Raw genomic sequence first — 15,665 nt, 5'->3', positions numbered from 1 at the left:
AACAACAATAGGACGTAGCCTTTTCCGATGCGGGGTGTGCAGCACAAAGATCGCGCGCGCTCCCCCTTCGTTAGGGCGGAGGAGAAGCCGAGCCCGTCACGTGCGCCAGGCGGGGAGGGCCGCGCGCTCGGACGCCTGGGTTCCCCTTTGCCCAGACTCCGCCTTTCGCAAACACTCTACCTCGGCGTGCGCTCACCGGTCGTCATTGGTGGCTGCGCACGTCCCTCTCGCTGCCCGGCGGCCTTATAAAAGCGCCCGTGATCCCTTTGTCCCCGCAGAGCTTGGTTCTTGCTTCAACAGTGTTTGAACGGGACCGGTTCCACCAGCAGCAGCCTCTTTTCTTTTTCTCTCTCTTTTCCCTCTTCAGCAAACAAAAACAGCAAAAAAAGAGAACCCCCTTTGCTTCTTCTGCTATCCTTGCTTGAGTTGATCCGCGGAGAGACCAGCTGCCAGCAGCTCCGCCGTGAGCGAAGCGAGACCCCCGCCGACGCCTTGCAGCCGACCTCCCGCAGTTCTTCCCCGCCGGAGCCATGGAGTCCCAGATCCGCCAGAACTACCACCGCGACTGCGAAGCCGCTGTCAACCGCATGGTCAACATGGAGCTGTACGCCAGCTACGTCTATCTGTCCATGGTGAGCAAGGGATCAGGGTGTGTCGGCGACGTGGTGGTGGTGGTATATTATTGGGGTGCGGAGCCCCCGGGTCACAGCCTCATTCCTGCATTGCGCAGGGGGTTGGACTAGATGACCCTGGGTGCCCCTTCCAACTCCACAATTCTGTGATCAGTTGGCCCTGTTCCCTGGGAAAGGGAGCGTGGCTAGAGAACCCCGGAGGACACCAATTCCACTAGCCCTTCGTTCCTCCTATCCCACGTTTACTCTAAAGAGTTCAAGGTGGCGGCAGGCATGGGCTTCCCCCCACCCCCACCCCCAGCTTCCCGTTGGAAGCTCACAACAAGCCTGAGAGATGGTGACTCAGGGGCTGAATTCGCCCAGAGAGTTTCATGGCTAAGTAGCGGTTTTGAACGGGGCCGGAGAAGAGCCCAACAACACCATGCTCTCTTCTCCAATTATTGGAAATCTCGATTTTCATCACTTTTGTTTCCTTGCAAGGGGAAAAACGGCAGCAAGAACGACAGGGTCTTGAGAGTCCTGGCTGCTTCTGCTTGCTTGCTTCCCTTTGTTTTCCAGATGAACACTCTTTCACTTCCTTTCTAGTGCTTCCCTTAGTCCTGCTCATTGTCCTCTTCCTACTCTCCAAAAATACTTATTCATTCTCTCTCTCTCTTTCTCTTTCTTAGGGGTCATGGTGGTGGGGCTTGGCACCTCATACTGTAGTTGCTGATCAGCCTGCCTACACAGCCTCCCCTCTCTCTTGGCCATAAAACACCATTCTTGCAGTCTCCATCTTCCCCCCCCCCCCACCCATTGCTGTCTTCCAGTTGCCCATGTTGTGTTCAAGCCCCGTCTTGGGTGGATCAACAAGTGTGGGAGGCAGAGATAAGCTTCTAGGGTGGGGTGGGGTGATTAAAAAGAACATCCCATGATAGTTATTCCCTTTTCTTCCCAGACCTAATAACGCCTTCTTGTCCCCCAAACCATAATCTCTACTTGACCCACTTCCAGTATAGGAAGATGGAAAGGGGTGTGTGTTTGGCTTCTGTTAACAACTGTTTCTTTCTGTAACTTCTGATGCCCCCATGCCTTTATGTCTCTGCGAAATGGACCGTGTGAGAGAGAGTGATACTAGCAATCTTTCAAGGGCGCATTGTCTAACTTTCACCAGAACTCTGCTCCCTTGGGCTTCTGCAGGTTCCATCCCCCATATACTTTATTTTTAAGAGGGGAGCCTTTACACCCAGGGCACTCTGTTCTGTGTCCCCCTGCTTGCCCCATGGCTCTTCATACATTTCCTTCCCCCATTATATGTGGGTTGGTTCCCCCCCCCCTGTCCTGTTGCTTTGCAGGTTGGTCAGTTCAATTGCTTTACAATCTGCATACAGTTTGAGGTTAGTCCACACTTGAGGCTTGCCTCTCCTCCTCTAACACCAATGGGCTCCATTCAGTCTTGCCTCCCCCTCCTCCCCCTCCAAAATAAGTGTTTATCCCCTGAATACCTTCCAGACTTGGAAGGAAGTACAGATTCTCCATTCAAAACTTGTGTGTTCTTGTTCACGTTTTTTCCATATCCCTCTCTCACACCCACCCATTTCTCTGCAGTATTAGGCATGCAGGATTTGTGGATCCCTGCCGATTAATCTTTTTTTAAAAAAAAAAATATTAGGTTTTTTGGGGGGAGGGGGTTGACTGTTTACAGCCTTTTTGCCAATTCAAGTTTTTGATATGTAGCGTCTCTTGGATGGGGGTGGCAATTTCTTTTTTCTTTTCTTTTTTTGTAGCCTTAGGACATCCTCCAGTTATCCCCCTCTCTCTTCCTGCAACAGGAGAAAACATTTTTTGCAAATAAATTTCTGGGCTGATGCAGTTAAGCTCTGTATGTGAGAGAGATCTTTTTTAAAAAAAAAAGCAGACAAACACAAACTCACAGTACCTCCTGTTTTCTCATGTGAGAGGCTCCTTTTGCAGAACTGTGAAATCATCCTGAAGGCACAATGGAAAGGGATGTCTGGAGGGGCCCCTGTCCTGCTCTGCTTGTGCCTGGTAGCAAACTGCAGACAAGTGTCTTCTCTGTAGTCTCGGCACGTGGCTAAATGGGAGACATTTTGTAGTGGCGTGGACTTAATCATTGACTCAAGAGTTTTTTTTTTGTTTTTTTTTACAAAGTATTTGCATACTGCCCTCTCATAAATCTTCAAGGTGGTGCACAGCAATATAAACATGTAAAACAACAATTAAAAGCAGTACAAAAGAATCAGTAATAAAAGACTGGCTACTCGCAAAAATTTTAAACAACTGCAGAGACCTGTTGGCATAAAAGAAGTCTGTAAGAAAGTCAAAAGTGAGGGTGCTTGCTGAATCTCGGCTAGAAGAGTGTTATGCAGCATGAAACCAGCAACCCTAAATGCCCGACTTCTGGTTGAGGCCAGCTTGGGTATACAGAAGACAACTTATGCAGAACTTGAGGGTTTCCCCTTGCTTCCCAGAATTTAGGGTGGTTGTTCTTTTACAGAACCTGCAAGCTTCTGAGGCATTGTGGGAACAATTCGTTCTCTTAACAGCCCAGGCCTCCTCCTTCCCTGCCCACAACACTTTCCCAGATCTGAAGGTCTGTTTCGTCTGGTCACAGCGCCGTCTTAAGCGCGCCTGTTGCCATGGTGCGCCAGATCTCTCCGGCGCCCTTCCGCCCCGTTTCCCAACGCGGTGGGCGGGTGGGCAGACACAGCGCGATCTCTCCGGCGCCCTCCCGCCCCGTTTCCCAGCGCAGTGGGCAGGTGGGCGCCGCGCGCAGCTGACCGGCGGACCGGCCGGCCAGCGGGTGGGCGCAGCTCGTGGCGCCCTCCTGGCGGGCCGGCGCCATGGTGCCCTGTGCCACCGGGGGTCTATGATGAGCCGGCCCTGTCTGGTCACTTGTCCGCAGTCTGGCTAGGATCTCCCCAACATAACCCAGCATTTCCTCCTGTTCCCTTTCTCCAGTCTTCCTACTTTGACCGGGACGACGTTGCCCTGCGACATGTGGCTGCCTTTTTCCGCTCACAGTCCCACGAGGAGCGGGAGCATGCCGAGAAGCTGCTGAAGTTCCAGAGCCAGCGCGGTGGCCGGGTCCTCCTGCAGGACATCAAGGTACAAATCTGGTGGGGGGTGCCCTGTTTCTCTTAGGTGAGGGCGCTGCGGTCTAGCTAGAGATACCAAGAGCAACGGCTGCAGGAATGTTGACCAAATCCTGACTTTGAGAAACCGCTGCCCTAGAAATAGCAGCAGCCAGTCTTCAAAAGCCAGTTTGTTGTGGAACTCCATAATTTATATTTGTTTTCTCTCTACAGAAGCCAGAAAAGGATGCTTGGGGCACAACTCTTGATGCCATGGAGGCAGCCCTTCAGCTGGAGAAGAATGTGAACAAGGCCCTCCTAGATCTGCACCAACTGGCAGCCAGCCAGGGAGACGCACATGTAAGTATCCATGGGGTGCTGATAGGCTTAGGAGTCCCGTCTTGAGCCGTTACTGTCCTTGCACAAATGCCTTTTACATACCTACTTTGCCTCAGAGGTACTGATAAGTTACTGGATTTGCACAATGTTGCTTCACTGTTTTATCAGTGGTCCAGCCATCTCTGCATCCTGCCTCTGATTTTGTGAGCCCTGAGATGTTATGCCAAGACCCTATAGGTCTTCTTGCTACCCTCCTGGGCAGAAATAGTTGTAGCAGCCAGGGCTGTTTTAAGCATGTGCGGCGCCGGGGTGCAACACGCACACTCCGGTTGTCCAGAGCTGTCAACCTTTTTTTAGGGAGCTGACACCACGCTTATCTCTGCTCAGGAAAAGAAACAAAACAAAAACTACTAATTTCTTGCCTCCTCAATCGGCCTCGTCAGCTGGGCAGTGCACTCTGGGCTGGCTGGCAAGGTGTGCACGGCAGAGCTGGCTGGCCGCCTCAGCGGCAACAGAGGAACCTGAGGTGGCAGCAGCGACTGAGTGAAGCCAGACACTTTGTGTGAACAGCATGCATGCACTGGGCGGGCCTCTCGATGGCTCGCCAATCCCAGGTGCACAGGAGGGCAGAGCTGGCCAGCTGCCTTAGCGCCCGCAGCAAAAAAACCTGCCGGCTCTTCAATTCCTGGACTCCTCTCAGCCTGGCACCCCTGAGAGCCCAGGGCCCGGGTGCCTTGCACCCCTAGCACCTATGGATAGGCCATCCCTGGTAGCAGCTGCAGCACCCATAAAGCTACGGAAAAGCTTCTGTTCATATCATGTGGGGCAGGAGGCAGAATGCAGAGAAAGAGGGGGGGAAATCCTTTGTGATGCGTTTAAGCAAGGACGGCTCTCCAAAAGTCATTTGATTCCCAAGCCCCGTAACCCCGAGTCAGCATGGCCCAACGATCAGGAAGGGTGGGAGTCCTGCAACACCTGGAGGACCACAGGTAGCCCTCCCTGTTATTAAGTGTAGTCGTGAAATAAAACTGCCATACCTTAATTTTTTTTAAAAAAATAGCAGCACTTGAACATCAGATTGCCACTGATCCAAGGTGAACCCTACACTAGAAGAGAGAGCTTCAGAAGTAAACAGTTGGGGGGGGGAAGCTCATTGGAAGTGCTCTGGGTGTTGTCTCAAATCTTTGATGGTAGACCTGCCTAACCGAGCATCTCACCCCGTCTTCTTCTCTCTCTTCTCTCTACAGTTCTGTGACTTCCTGGAAACTCACTACCTTGAGGAGCAAGTGAAAGCCATCAAAGTCTTGGGTGACTACATCACCAACCTCCGGCGGCTGGGGGCGTCCCAGGGAGGGCTTGGCGAGTACCTCTTTGACAAGCACACCCTGGGAGAGAGTAGCAGCTGATTGTGTCTCCCTCCCTCCACCCCAAGAGCGCAACACCCCTTCCGTGAACCCACAGAAGAAAGACCCACCTCCGTCACTCTGGCCAGGCCCCACTCAAGGGGGGCTGTACCTGCCACCACTCAGTTGGCATGCTTCCAATAAACAAGGGTTCACCCGTTTAAACTCGCCTGTGGTTTTTCTGGGATTTTAAGGAGGGAGGTTTGCAATGTCCAAACAAGGGGTATCGTCAGTGCTGAAAGGCAAACACTCTTGTCTTAGGCAGTCAACTTTTTTCCCCCTTTCAAGGGCCATTTTCCCTTGGGCATGATTTGTCCGGGGCCACATGCTGATGGCGGATGGAGCTAGGGCCAAAACTCACAGAATTGTAGAGTTGGAAGGAACCATGAGGGTCATCTCGCCCAGGATCTCCCAAACTTCGATCTGCAGCTGTTTTTGGACTACAACTCCCATCGTCCCTAGCTAACAGGACCAGTGGGAACTGTAGTCCAAAAACAGCTGGAGACCCAAGTTTGGGAAGCCCTGATCTAGTCCAACCCCCTGAAATGCAGGAAACCTTTGTTCCTTATTAATTTACCTAGATTTAAAATCTGTCCTGTTTCCATTTGCACCGTGGCTACCTTAGATTAAATTCCACATTGCTCTGAAATGGGAGGGAAAGCTTCTCTCCCCTTCCACAGCAGGGCACTTCAATCTTGTACCAGCAATGGTGGAGAAACCTGCTACCTTCCAAATGTTGTTGGACTCCATCTGCCATGTCACCCCCAGCCACAGGGGCCAATGGTCAAGGGCAGGCACCCCCAAACTGCGGCCCTCCAGATGTTTTGGCCTACAACTCCCATGATCCCTAGCTAAGAGGACCAGTGGTCAGGGATGATGGGAATTGTAGTTCAAAACATCTGGAGGGCTGAAGTTTGGGGGTGCCTGGTCAAGGGCAATGGGAGTTGTAGTCCAGCAACATCTGCAGGGCTACAGATGTTCCCCCATCCCCGTGGTGTGTAGGTCTCCTCAGAAGTAAGCCTGAGAAGCGACTCCCAAATAAGTTTAAAGAGGATTCAAATAATAATAATAATATAAAAGGACCATAGGCCAAGCACAGACGAATCACTGAAATAATTTATAAAAATGTTCTACAGTACTGTTGAACTACCGGTAGTTGGTTAGGCATCAACCTTACCTGTGCAGTATCTTATTTCTGAGTTTCTCCAAGTGCCTTTCTGGTACATTGCAAGCAGAACAGCCTATACTTACATTTTTGTTTACAAAGAGGCAAACTGCACTTACCTTACATCCTCATTATTGTGCAAGACTGCAAATTCAAGCAACTGTGAGTACCTTTGAAGTGGAGCTTGGCTTTCTTGCTTCTATGGAGGAACAGAGGCAAACTATGCTGTTCTTTAAAAAAACCCAACAGATACCCAAATCACTCCACCCACAGCTGTGCTTGAGAGATAAGGGCTCTGCTATTGCTAACCACAGAGCCTCTTAGCCTACACCTGAAGCCTCCTGCAGCTCATAACATGAAAACAATGGTGGGGCTTTCCTTGTACAGTTGTGTAAATTGAAAGTTCCCCCCTCCCGTGTGTGTGTGTGTTAAATAACTGGTTTCCATCAGACTCAAAATACCACTGACACACTGATTCCTCCACACACTGACACAGATGTAAGGGACAAACTTGTATGTAGGGGCATCAGGCATGTGTTTTAAAACTGGATTTGCCAACACTCGGCAGAAAATATGGAATCTTTCTTAAATAGCAAAAAGTGGGGGGGCTGTGGGATGCTAACGTGAGCCACGCTAGAAAAAAGTTTATGGGACAACAGTGCCAGTCAGACCAATCATAGTAAGGGGCCTAGGGAAGGTTTTGTCTTCACCGCTACCACTGCTCCTCCAAGTCTTAAAATGCAGTGCTTGGGAGAAGGCCATGGCTTAGTGGCAGAACACATGCTTTGAGTGCAGAAGGTCCCCAGTACTGTCCCTGGCATCTCCAGGATCAGGTAGCAAGTAGTGTGAAAGGCCTCTCTCCTGAAGACCCTGGGGGTGGCTGCTAGGGAAGAAAACAACTTGTCAAGTTGCTGCAAGAGTGATGGGTGGCTGATCGGATACAGGGAACTGCACCCATTCCAAGAAGACTCCTTTATAAATTCATTGCTGCCATTCACTCCTGCCGGGGAAGAAAATGCTGCATTGGAGCCAGCTGCAGAGCAAGCCGATTGGGCACCTGGGGCAGTGCATGTGCCCTGCGCCCAGGGGCAGGGCCAGCCGGGGCAGGTCACTCTGTGGAGCCTCCGAGGAGTCTGCCTGCCTCCAGGGCAGTCTTGAGCAGGTCGCACGCCCTGGCGCTGAGGGGCGAAGATCGCTCCGGCGCCCCTGCCCTCGCAGGGCGCAGCATGGCTTCCGCGCGGCTTTGTCGCACCATGCCACCGGGGGTCTACCTAGAGCCAGGCCTGCCTGCCTCCTCCCACAGCCGTCCTACAGCTGAGGGCAGGGGCGTAGCAAGGGGGGGCGATAGGGGCAGTCCACCCCGGGTTCCACTCTGGGGGGGTGAGACAGTCGGCGCCCCGCCCCGCGACTCCCAAGCCGAGCCCCTCCAGCCTCCTGGTTGCGCCGCGCTGAGAGTACTTTTTACCTGGAGGCTTGGTAAAAAGCTTGGGAGTCGGGGGGCACCGACTGTCACCCCCCTCCAGCTCCAGGGTGGCACCTGCACGCCGCGCCGAGCAAGGCTTTCTACCGGAAGTCTGGCGGCTCCGTTTTGAAGTCGCGGGGGGGAGCGCGATCCCCCTCTATGTAGTGCACATGTGCAGCTTCATTACGTAGTGACGCGTGCACGCTACGAGTGACGCCCCCCCCCCTGGTGCACGGCAATTTGCCACCCCGGGTGACACAGCGGCTTCCTCCGCCACTGGCTGAGGGGGAGGCGGCGGGCAGACTGTTTGGGGCAGCGCGGAGCCTGCAGGGGCCCAAGCCACCGTGTCACTCCCAGGAGAGACGCGTGGCTCGGGCGCGCTGCAGGCCCTTCGGTGAGTGCCACCAGGCATTTTTTCACCCCCCTCAGTGGTGACACCCGGGGCGGCCCTCCCCCACCCTTCCTCCACTTCTTATTGGGGCATGACACTGTGGCAAGAACCAAACCTGCTCTTCTCTACTTAGCCTTGCCTTTAGTCCTGTGACCACAAGACAGAACTCAAGTGTGAGAAAAAGTCAGGGCATTTAGCAATATACTGTAGATGTTGTTGTTGTTTAGTTGTGTCCGACTCTTTGTGACCCCATGGACCAGAGCACGCCAGGCACTCCTGTCTTGCACCGCCTCCCGCAGTTTGGTCAGACTCATGTTGGTAGCTTCGAGAACACTGTCCAACCATCTCGTCCTCTGTCGTCCCCTTCTCCTTGTGCCCTCAATCTTTCCCAACATCAGGGTCTTTTCCAGGGAGTCTTCTCTTCTCATGAGGTGGCCAAAGTATTGGAGCCTCAGCTTCAGGATCTGTCCTTCCAGTGAGCACTCAGGGCTGATTTCCTTCAGAATGGATAGGTTTGATCTTCTTGCCGTCCATGGGACTCTCAAGAGTCTCCTCCAGCACCATAATTCAAAAGCATCAATTCTTCGGCGATCAGCCTTCTTGATGGTCCAGCTCTCACTTCCATACATCACTACTGGGAAAACCATAGCTTTAACTATACGGACCTTTGCCGGCAAGGTGATGTCTCTGCTTTTTAAGATGCTGTCTAGGTTTGTCCTTGCTTGTCCCTATAATTAGTCCTTGAGCAGTGTGCAGGCATTCGTGGCCTCCTTCAGTTCAGCAGCAACGTTGTTCTATTGTCACTTTGGACAACTGCCAGTCTCCCTTCGCACCTCCTCCCTTTGTTCTCCTTCCATCGCAGCCTGTAAAAGTGCGTGTGAATCTAAAATCTCCCTTTTTATTTTATTTTCTCAAAGAACTCCGGTCAATTTAAAAAAAGGAGAGCTCAGCTTGTTTTCCGCGAACTTTCCTTCCTATTCTTGATAGGCAGACTCGCTGAACTCCATAAACAAAGTAAATGCTTACGTTATTGTACCCCACCCCAATCTCTTGAGTGCTGTGACATTCCAGGGTTCCAAGTGCTCACCCAGGGTTTGGACAATGAGGCACAGCAGAACCTGTGAAATCTTTATGATATTTGGATCTGGCCCAATCGCCTTCTAAATCAGGCCCATGGATGGTCTGGGAACCAGCGTGTTTTTACATGAGTAGAATGTGTCCTTTTATTTAAAATGCGTCTCTGGGTTATTTGTGGGGCATAGGAATTCGTTCGGGGTTTTTTTTCTTTCAAAATATAGTCTAGCCCCCCCACAAGGTCTGAGGGACAGTGGACGGACCAGCCTCCTGCTGAAAAAGTTTGCTGACACCTGATTTACACATCTATACAACCTGAGCCTACAACAATATTTCAGCAGAAATCAAGCATTGCTCTCTGACCCTTTGCTTGCTGCTTTTTTCCCTGTTTCGTAGCTCACATAACAGCAAAATTCTCAACTCTTGTCCTTCTCCCTATTTGTGAGCTGCCATCTGGCACAGAGCCCCCTCTCTTTTGCTGTCTTAAAGGCACATAACCTTTATGTTGCTTTCTTAATGGTCCTTCACCCAGGCAATAGCCTCATAAGGAAGCTAACCTGATTTATATTTTAAAACACTTTCTAGGATTATAGGGCTTAGAGGTCTGACACCCACAAACCCATAACACTGCAAACACAGCTGCCCTTATAGGGAACCAGGCATAGGGCCTTCTCGGTAGTGGCACCCACCCTGTGAAACGCCCTCCCATCAGATGTCAAACAGATAAACAACTATATGACTTTTAGAAGACATCTGAAGACAGCCCTGTATAGATAGGGAAGTTTTTAATGTTTGATGTTTTGTTATGCTTTTATATTTGTTGGAAGCTGCCCAGAGTGGGTACAATTACATTCAGATGGGTGGGGTACAAATGATAGAATTATTATTATTATTATTATTATTATTATTATTATTATTATTTATTTGTTGAATAGCATTGCCAATGCACATGGAGCTTTGTTGTGTACAAGAGAAGATGAATAAGAGTTTGGATTTGATATCCCTGCCCCTTCTGCCTGCGCCCCCCTCCAAATCTCTGCTTTATAAAAGGACACATATTTCCTATGGGACATCACCTTTTGATTGTTGTGGGAATGACTTGCTTCAAGCACTTTTGGTCATTCTTAGCGACTTTTATCCCAGGTGAGGCCCTGGTCTGGAAAGGGAGCATATCCTGTATTTTTCCACTGGCCTGGAAACTTCCGTTCAATGCTTCCCAAATCAGCTAAATTCTACCCTTTTATTGATTTCTAATATTCACTAACCCTAGTTGTTATGGGTGCCTTTGCACCCGCAAACTCTGTTACCCCAGATCTGTAGCAATACTTTTGGGAACGGGGAGACCATCTTTAGCGGTTGGAAGCAAAATCTAGATAGAATAATGCTAATAACAATTCTCTCACCAGAGATCTTCTGGCTTCTAAGCTTCCTCTTTCGCTATGTGTCATCACAACGCATTCTGCTATCATGTGCCACTGCCCCAACAAAGCTGACCTTTGCAGAAATTCTGCATATCCTGCACTCCTTATGACAGGCAGATAGAGAAGCAAGACAGACAGACAAGATCCTCCCTTGCCTTCACCCTTTCTACCCCACTTCAGGCCAGTTTAAGACCCATCCCATCATAGGCCCAGCTTCCTCATACAGTTTCGGTCCCTATTTCCCAGCATCATGCAGTTAAACATGTCATGGGGTCATGGCCGACAGCAAGATCCGCACTGCACTCCTGGGCTCCTCACGTCCGCCCCACTTCCGATTCCCCTTCCAACTTGTTTTCATGACGATGACAAAGCTGAACCCAAGAGGACACCTCGTGGGGATGCAGAGAGACCCAGGACCAGGTTGGTTCGAATGGACGGGAAAGCGTTGCTTGACAGAAGCTGTAAAGAAAACGTACGTCCTCAGCAAGTGTTGTATTCTGAATTCTTCAAAAGCACCTGCGATAAATATTGCAAAAAGCAAGCAGCTGAACACAATGGGGCGCTAACTGTTGCAGGCAGTGCTACTCCTACTCAGAGTAGACTCACTGAAGTTCATTAAGATGACTAACTTAGGTTGATTTGTTACAATGGGTCTACTAGGACAGAACAATGAATACATCCCACCGATTTTGAACATGATGTCCAAAACCAGATGCGGTGTGAAATTGAAGGGGTTATTTCTGTATCTGTGCTTAGGGTGGGTTTTTTATCCCAGGCATGTGTGGATAGCTCATTATCAATCACATAATCAGAGCAGGAACACCTGGGATAATTTCCTAATATTTTGCTACAAATTGTGTGGGCCTTGTGTGTCCGATTGACCCAAAACTACCCCGTATAATTTATCTTCTGAAAACAAGAACAACAACATGAAGCCTACAAGATCCAGATGGCAAACTGTTCTCATTTTGCTGGAATTACAAGATCTCTGTCTCCTGGCTGCTGCTGCTGCATCCCACACATTGCTAGCTAGTTATTTTCAGGGGGCAGCGGTGGATAGACAGAACAGCCTCAAGGCCTTCAGCTTGAGAACAATAACAAGGGGGGGGGGGAGGAAAGGGAAGTGAAAGACACTTTTTTTGCTGAATCATTCTGAGATTTCTCCCCCCCCTCCTGTCAGTGTTCTGCAGGAAGTGCTTTTGCTGAGTCATGCTCATGTGGGAATAAGAGGGAGATAGGAAAGTGCAGGGGGTCACCAAACTTTTTCAGCAGGGGGCCGGTCCACTGTCCCTCAGACCATATTTTGAAAAAATATATGAACGAATTCCTATACCCCACAAATAACCCAGAGATGCATTTTAAATAAAAGGGCACATTCTACTCATGTAAAAACATGCTGATTCCTGGACCGTCCGCGGGCCGGATTGAAAAGGCGATTGGGCCACATCCGGCCCCCGGGCCTTAGTTTGGGGACCCCTGGGAAAGTGTTTTCTTCTTTTTTAAAAACCCCATGAATTTATCCCTCTAGAGAAGGTGCAGGGAACAGTGGGCCCTCCAGATGTTGTTGAACTAAACAAAGTTCTGCAACCTCTGGAGGACCAAAGGTTCCCTACCCCAGCTCTAGAGAACTTGGCTGTCCTAGACCACATCCACCTGACTTCCCCCAAAGAACCCTGGGAACTGTAGCTTACCCCTCAGAGCTCCAATTCCCAGCACTAATAATAATAATAATAATAATAATAATAATAATAATAATAATAATTTATTTATTTATTTATTTATACCCCACCCTCCCCAGCCAAAGCCGGGCTCAAAGCGGCTAACACCAAATATAAAACAACTGGTTAAAATACAGCTCAACAACAAGACTACATACATCAAAATTGAATTAAAATTTAAAATTAAAAATGCAGCCTCAAAGTGGGAAAATTGGGGGGGGGGGATCAGGTTGGCTCCAGGCCAAATGCCAGGCAGAACAACTCTGTCTTACAGGCCCTGCGGAAAGAAATCAGGTCCTGCAGGGCCCTGGTCTCAGGAGACAGAGCATTCCACCAGGTCGGGGCCAGTGTTGAGAAGGCCCTGGTTCTAGTAGAGGCTAGTCTGATTTCCTTTGGGCCCGGGACCTCTAAGGTATTACTGTTTATGGACCTTAAGGTCCTCCGCGGGGCATACCAGGAGAGACGGTCCCGTAAGTAAAGTACTCTTAGCAAACTACAGTTCCCAGGATTCTTTGTGGGGGCAAATGTGCTTTAAATGTATGGTGTGTTTACAGTCCTAGCTTCTCTCTAATCCAAAGGTGATGAGCTTCTCTTAAAGAACCCAAAAGGCCTGATCCTGGGCACCTTCTTCATCCCGAAACATGCTTGCTAGTCCCTTTAAAAGAGAGCAGATATTCAACAGGTACAGCTTCTCTTGCTCCCCCCCCCCCCCGCCCCACTGTGGGACTCTAGGAAGGGGAAAGCTGTGTCTGTTGAAATGTGCTTCTGCCAAAAGGCTCAGTGTATCTGTCTGGAGGGAAAACAGTTAGGAATCGTATGTTGTTGGTTTTTTATGCAATCCTATCCAAGCACTCTGTCCCACTTAGTTAAATTGGACTCACTCCTAAGTAAGCAAATGACTTCACTGTAAAAGAGACCCAACTCCACTTTCCTCCATTAAGAGGAGTGTCCCAACCTATCACCATCTCCTATGTCAGGCATCTCCAAACTTGGCCCTCCATATGTTTTGGGACTACAATTCCCATCTTTTCCGACCACTGGTCCTGTTAGCTAGGGATCATGGGAGTTGTAGGCAAAAACATCTGGAGGGCCGCAGTTTGGGGATGCTTGTCCTATGTGGTGTAATGGGGAGAGAGTACTGCATTAGGATGAGGGGGAAAAAACACCTTCAGCTTTGAAATTCATTGGGATCATTGCCGCCAGTCATCTTATTTATTTATTTGAATTATAGATGCCTGTTTTTTTTCACCAGGGGAACTCAAGGCAACTTACAAAGCAGCGTTAACTTTAAACTTAATACAATGACGAAAATCACATCATTAAACAACCTTTAAAAAATTTTTAACGGGCAGGAGAACATTCATCCAATGGGCCAGGAGAACATTCTTGAACAGCCATGCTTTGACCAAATGCCTTAAGAAAAGCCATCATTCTAGGGTCTGACTGTTCTCTCAATGTGAGGGGCCACCACAGAAAAGGACTTGCCCATTGATACATCATGTAATTGAGGGATTTGGAGCAAGATTCCAGATGTCAAGCACAGGAATATATGGAAGAAGGCAAAATGTCTAGGCCTGTTTAGCACTTTCAAAGCTAAACCCAGCCCTTTTAATTGAGTCTTGAGTCTTGACACAGATTGGCAACCATTTCTATTCCAATAAGAACGTCTAGTCCCTGTCAGCAACACAGAAGTGACATTTTGCATGAGTTATAAGTCTCTGAATGCTTCTCAAGGCAGCCCCATGTAGAACAGGTTACAGCAGTCTAATCTGATGCTCCCCATAGCACAAATAACCCTGGCAATATCTGATTTTATCAGGAGGCAGTCTTGGCTAGTGGTACCAGCTGAAGCCTCTCGTGCCAACTTGTGCATCCAGCACAAATACAGGATCAGGGATCACCCTAAAGCCATGGCCCTGATCCTGCAGCAGCTGAGAACACAGAGCCTTCCTCTGGGCTTCTTGAAGTGGAGTCTGGTCACCTATTGTGTCACCCCATTTTGGCGCAGCAGGTGGGAAAAATGCAGACAAGGAATTTAAAGCTGCAAACTCCTTAAGGTAGCAAGCTTTATCTACACACTTACCTAGGAGCAAACCCCACTGAACTTTACATCTGGGTAGACATGCATATGGTTAATGCTGTAGATCGGGGAGAAAGCCCCACCTCGAGAAACTCAGTTGCATTTGGTTTCCGAGTCAGCAAACGACAAAGGATTCCCCCTCCCCCACAATATATACAGTACAGTGTTCCGGGGGGGGGGGGACGCAGGTGCAGTGCCGTCTTAAGCGCCCCTGTCGCCATGGTGCGCCGGATCTCTCCGGCACCCTTCCGCCCTGTTTCCCAGTGCGGTGGGCAGGTGGGTGCCACGCAGAGCTGCGCAGCGGACCGGCGGACCGGCCGGCCAGCGGGCGGGCGCAGTTCGCGGCGCCCTCCTGGCGGGCCGGCGCCATAGTGCCCTGCGCCACCGGGGGTCTATGACGGGCCGGCTCTGCACAGGTGTACTCATACGCCTAAACATTTTATGAATCTTTGTACTTTTGTCCATTTACTGTATTTCTTTCCCCCGATTTGAACTATAAAATGGTGATTTTCTTGAGTCAAAATGAGAGTACCCCCTAAACATGTTTAAAGAAGGAAAAAAATAGCACTGCATCTATAGCTGTATCTCTGGCCATTCCATTTTCTTTTTTGCATGTAAAGATTTTATTGCAACGCAAAGGCACCTTGTCTCTTGGTAACACCTTCAAGGGCTGCAAATCGTTGAGAACCCGTGGAACTCCCCCCCCCCTATCCCCTTCCTCTTTAAAAATCGGACTGATTATTTCAATCCCCTTGTTAAAGGCAGAAAGCCTGAACTGCTTCTCTATCAGCGAGCAAACGGGGCGGAGCCTTTGCGCTCCTCGCGGAGGGAGGTCCCTGGAAGAGCCTCTCGGGCTGCCTATAAAAGCCCCTGTTCGGGCACACCCAGCTCAGATCGTTTTGCGGG

At 49.9% G+C, this 15,665-nt stretch overlaps 1 protein-coding gene across 1 annotated transcript; it reads left to right on the top strand.

Moving 5' to 3' along the window:
* Nucleotides 1-290: 290 nt before the first annotated feature.
* Nucleotides 291-5,613, top strand: LOC118094239 (ferritin heavy chain A). Its single transcript, XM_035134422.3, has 4 exons — nucleotides 291-632; nucleotides 3,594-3,740; nucleotides 3,941-4,066; nucleotides 5,293-5,613. Exons 1-4 carry the CDS (start codon nucleotides 531-533, stop codon nucleotides 5,449-5,451), a joined length of 534 nt encoding a protein of 177 aa, XP_034990313.1. The 5' UTR covers nucleotides 291-530; the 3' UTR covers nucleotides 5,452-5,613.
* The last annotated feature ends 10,052 nt before the right edge of the window (nucleotides 5,614-15,665 follow it).

This window comes from Zootoca vivipara, chromosome 12, assembly GCF_965207765.1.
Source record: "Zootoca vivipara chromosome 12, rZooViv2.hap1.1, whole genome shotgun sequence".
In the NCBI taxonomy this organism is placed as follows: Eukaryota; Metazoa; Chordata; class Lepidosauria; order Squamata; family Lacertidae; genus Zootoca; species Zootoca vivipara.
This window is presented reverse-complemented; position numbering and strand designations above follow the sequence as displayed.

Excerpts from the sequence above, each read along its gene's own strand:
- LOC118094239 (XM_035134422.3), top strand. The coding sequence starts at position 531 with ATGGAGTCCCAGATCCGCCAGAACTACCACCGCGACTGCGAAGCCGCT. Across the intron at positions 633-3,593 it reads GCTACGTCTATCTGTCCATG|TCTTCCTACTTTGACCGGGA; the intron begins GTGAGCAAGGGA and ends CCCTTTCTCCAG. Across the intron at positions 4,067-5,292 it reads CCAGCCAGGGAGACGCACAT|TTCTGTGACTTCCTGGAAAC; the intron begins GTAAGTATCCAT and ends TTCTCTCTACAG.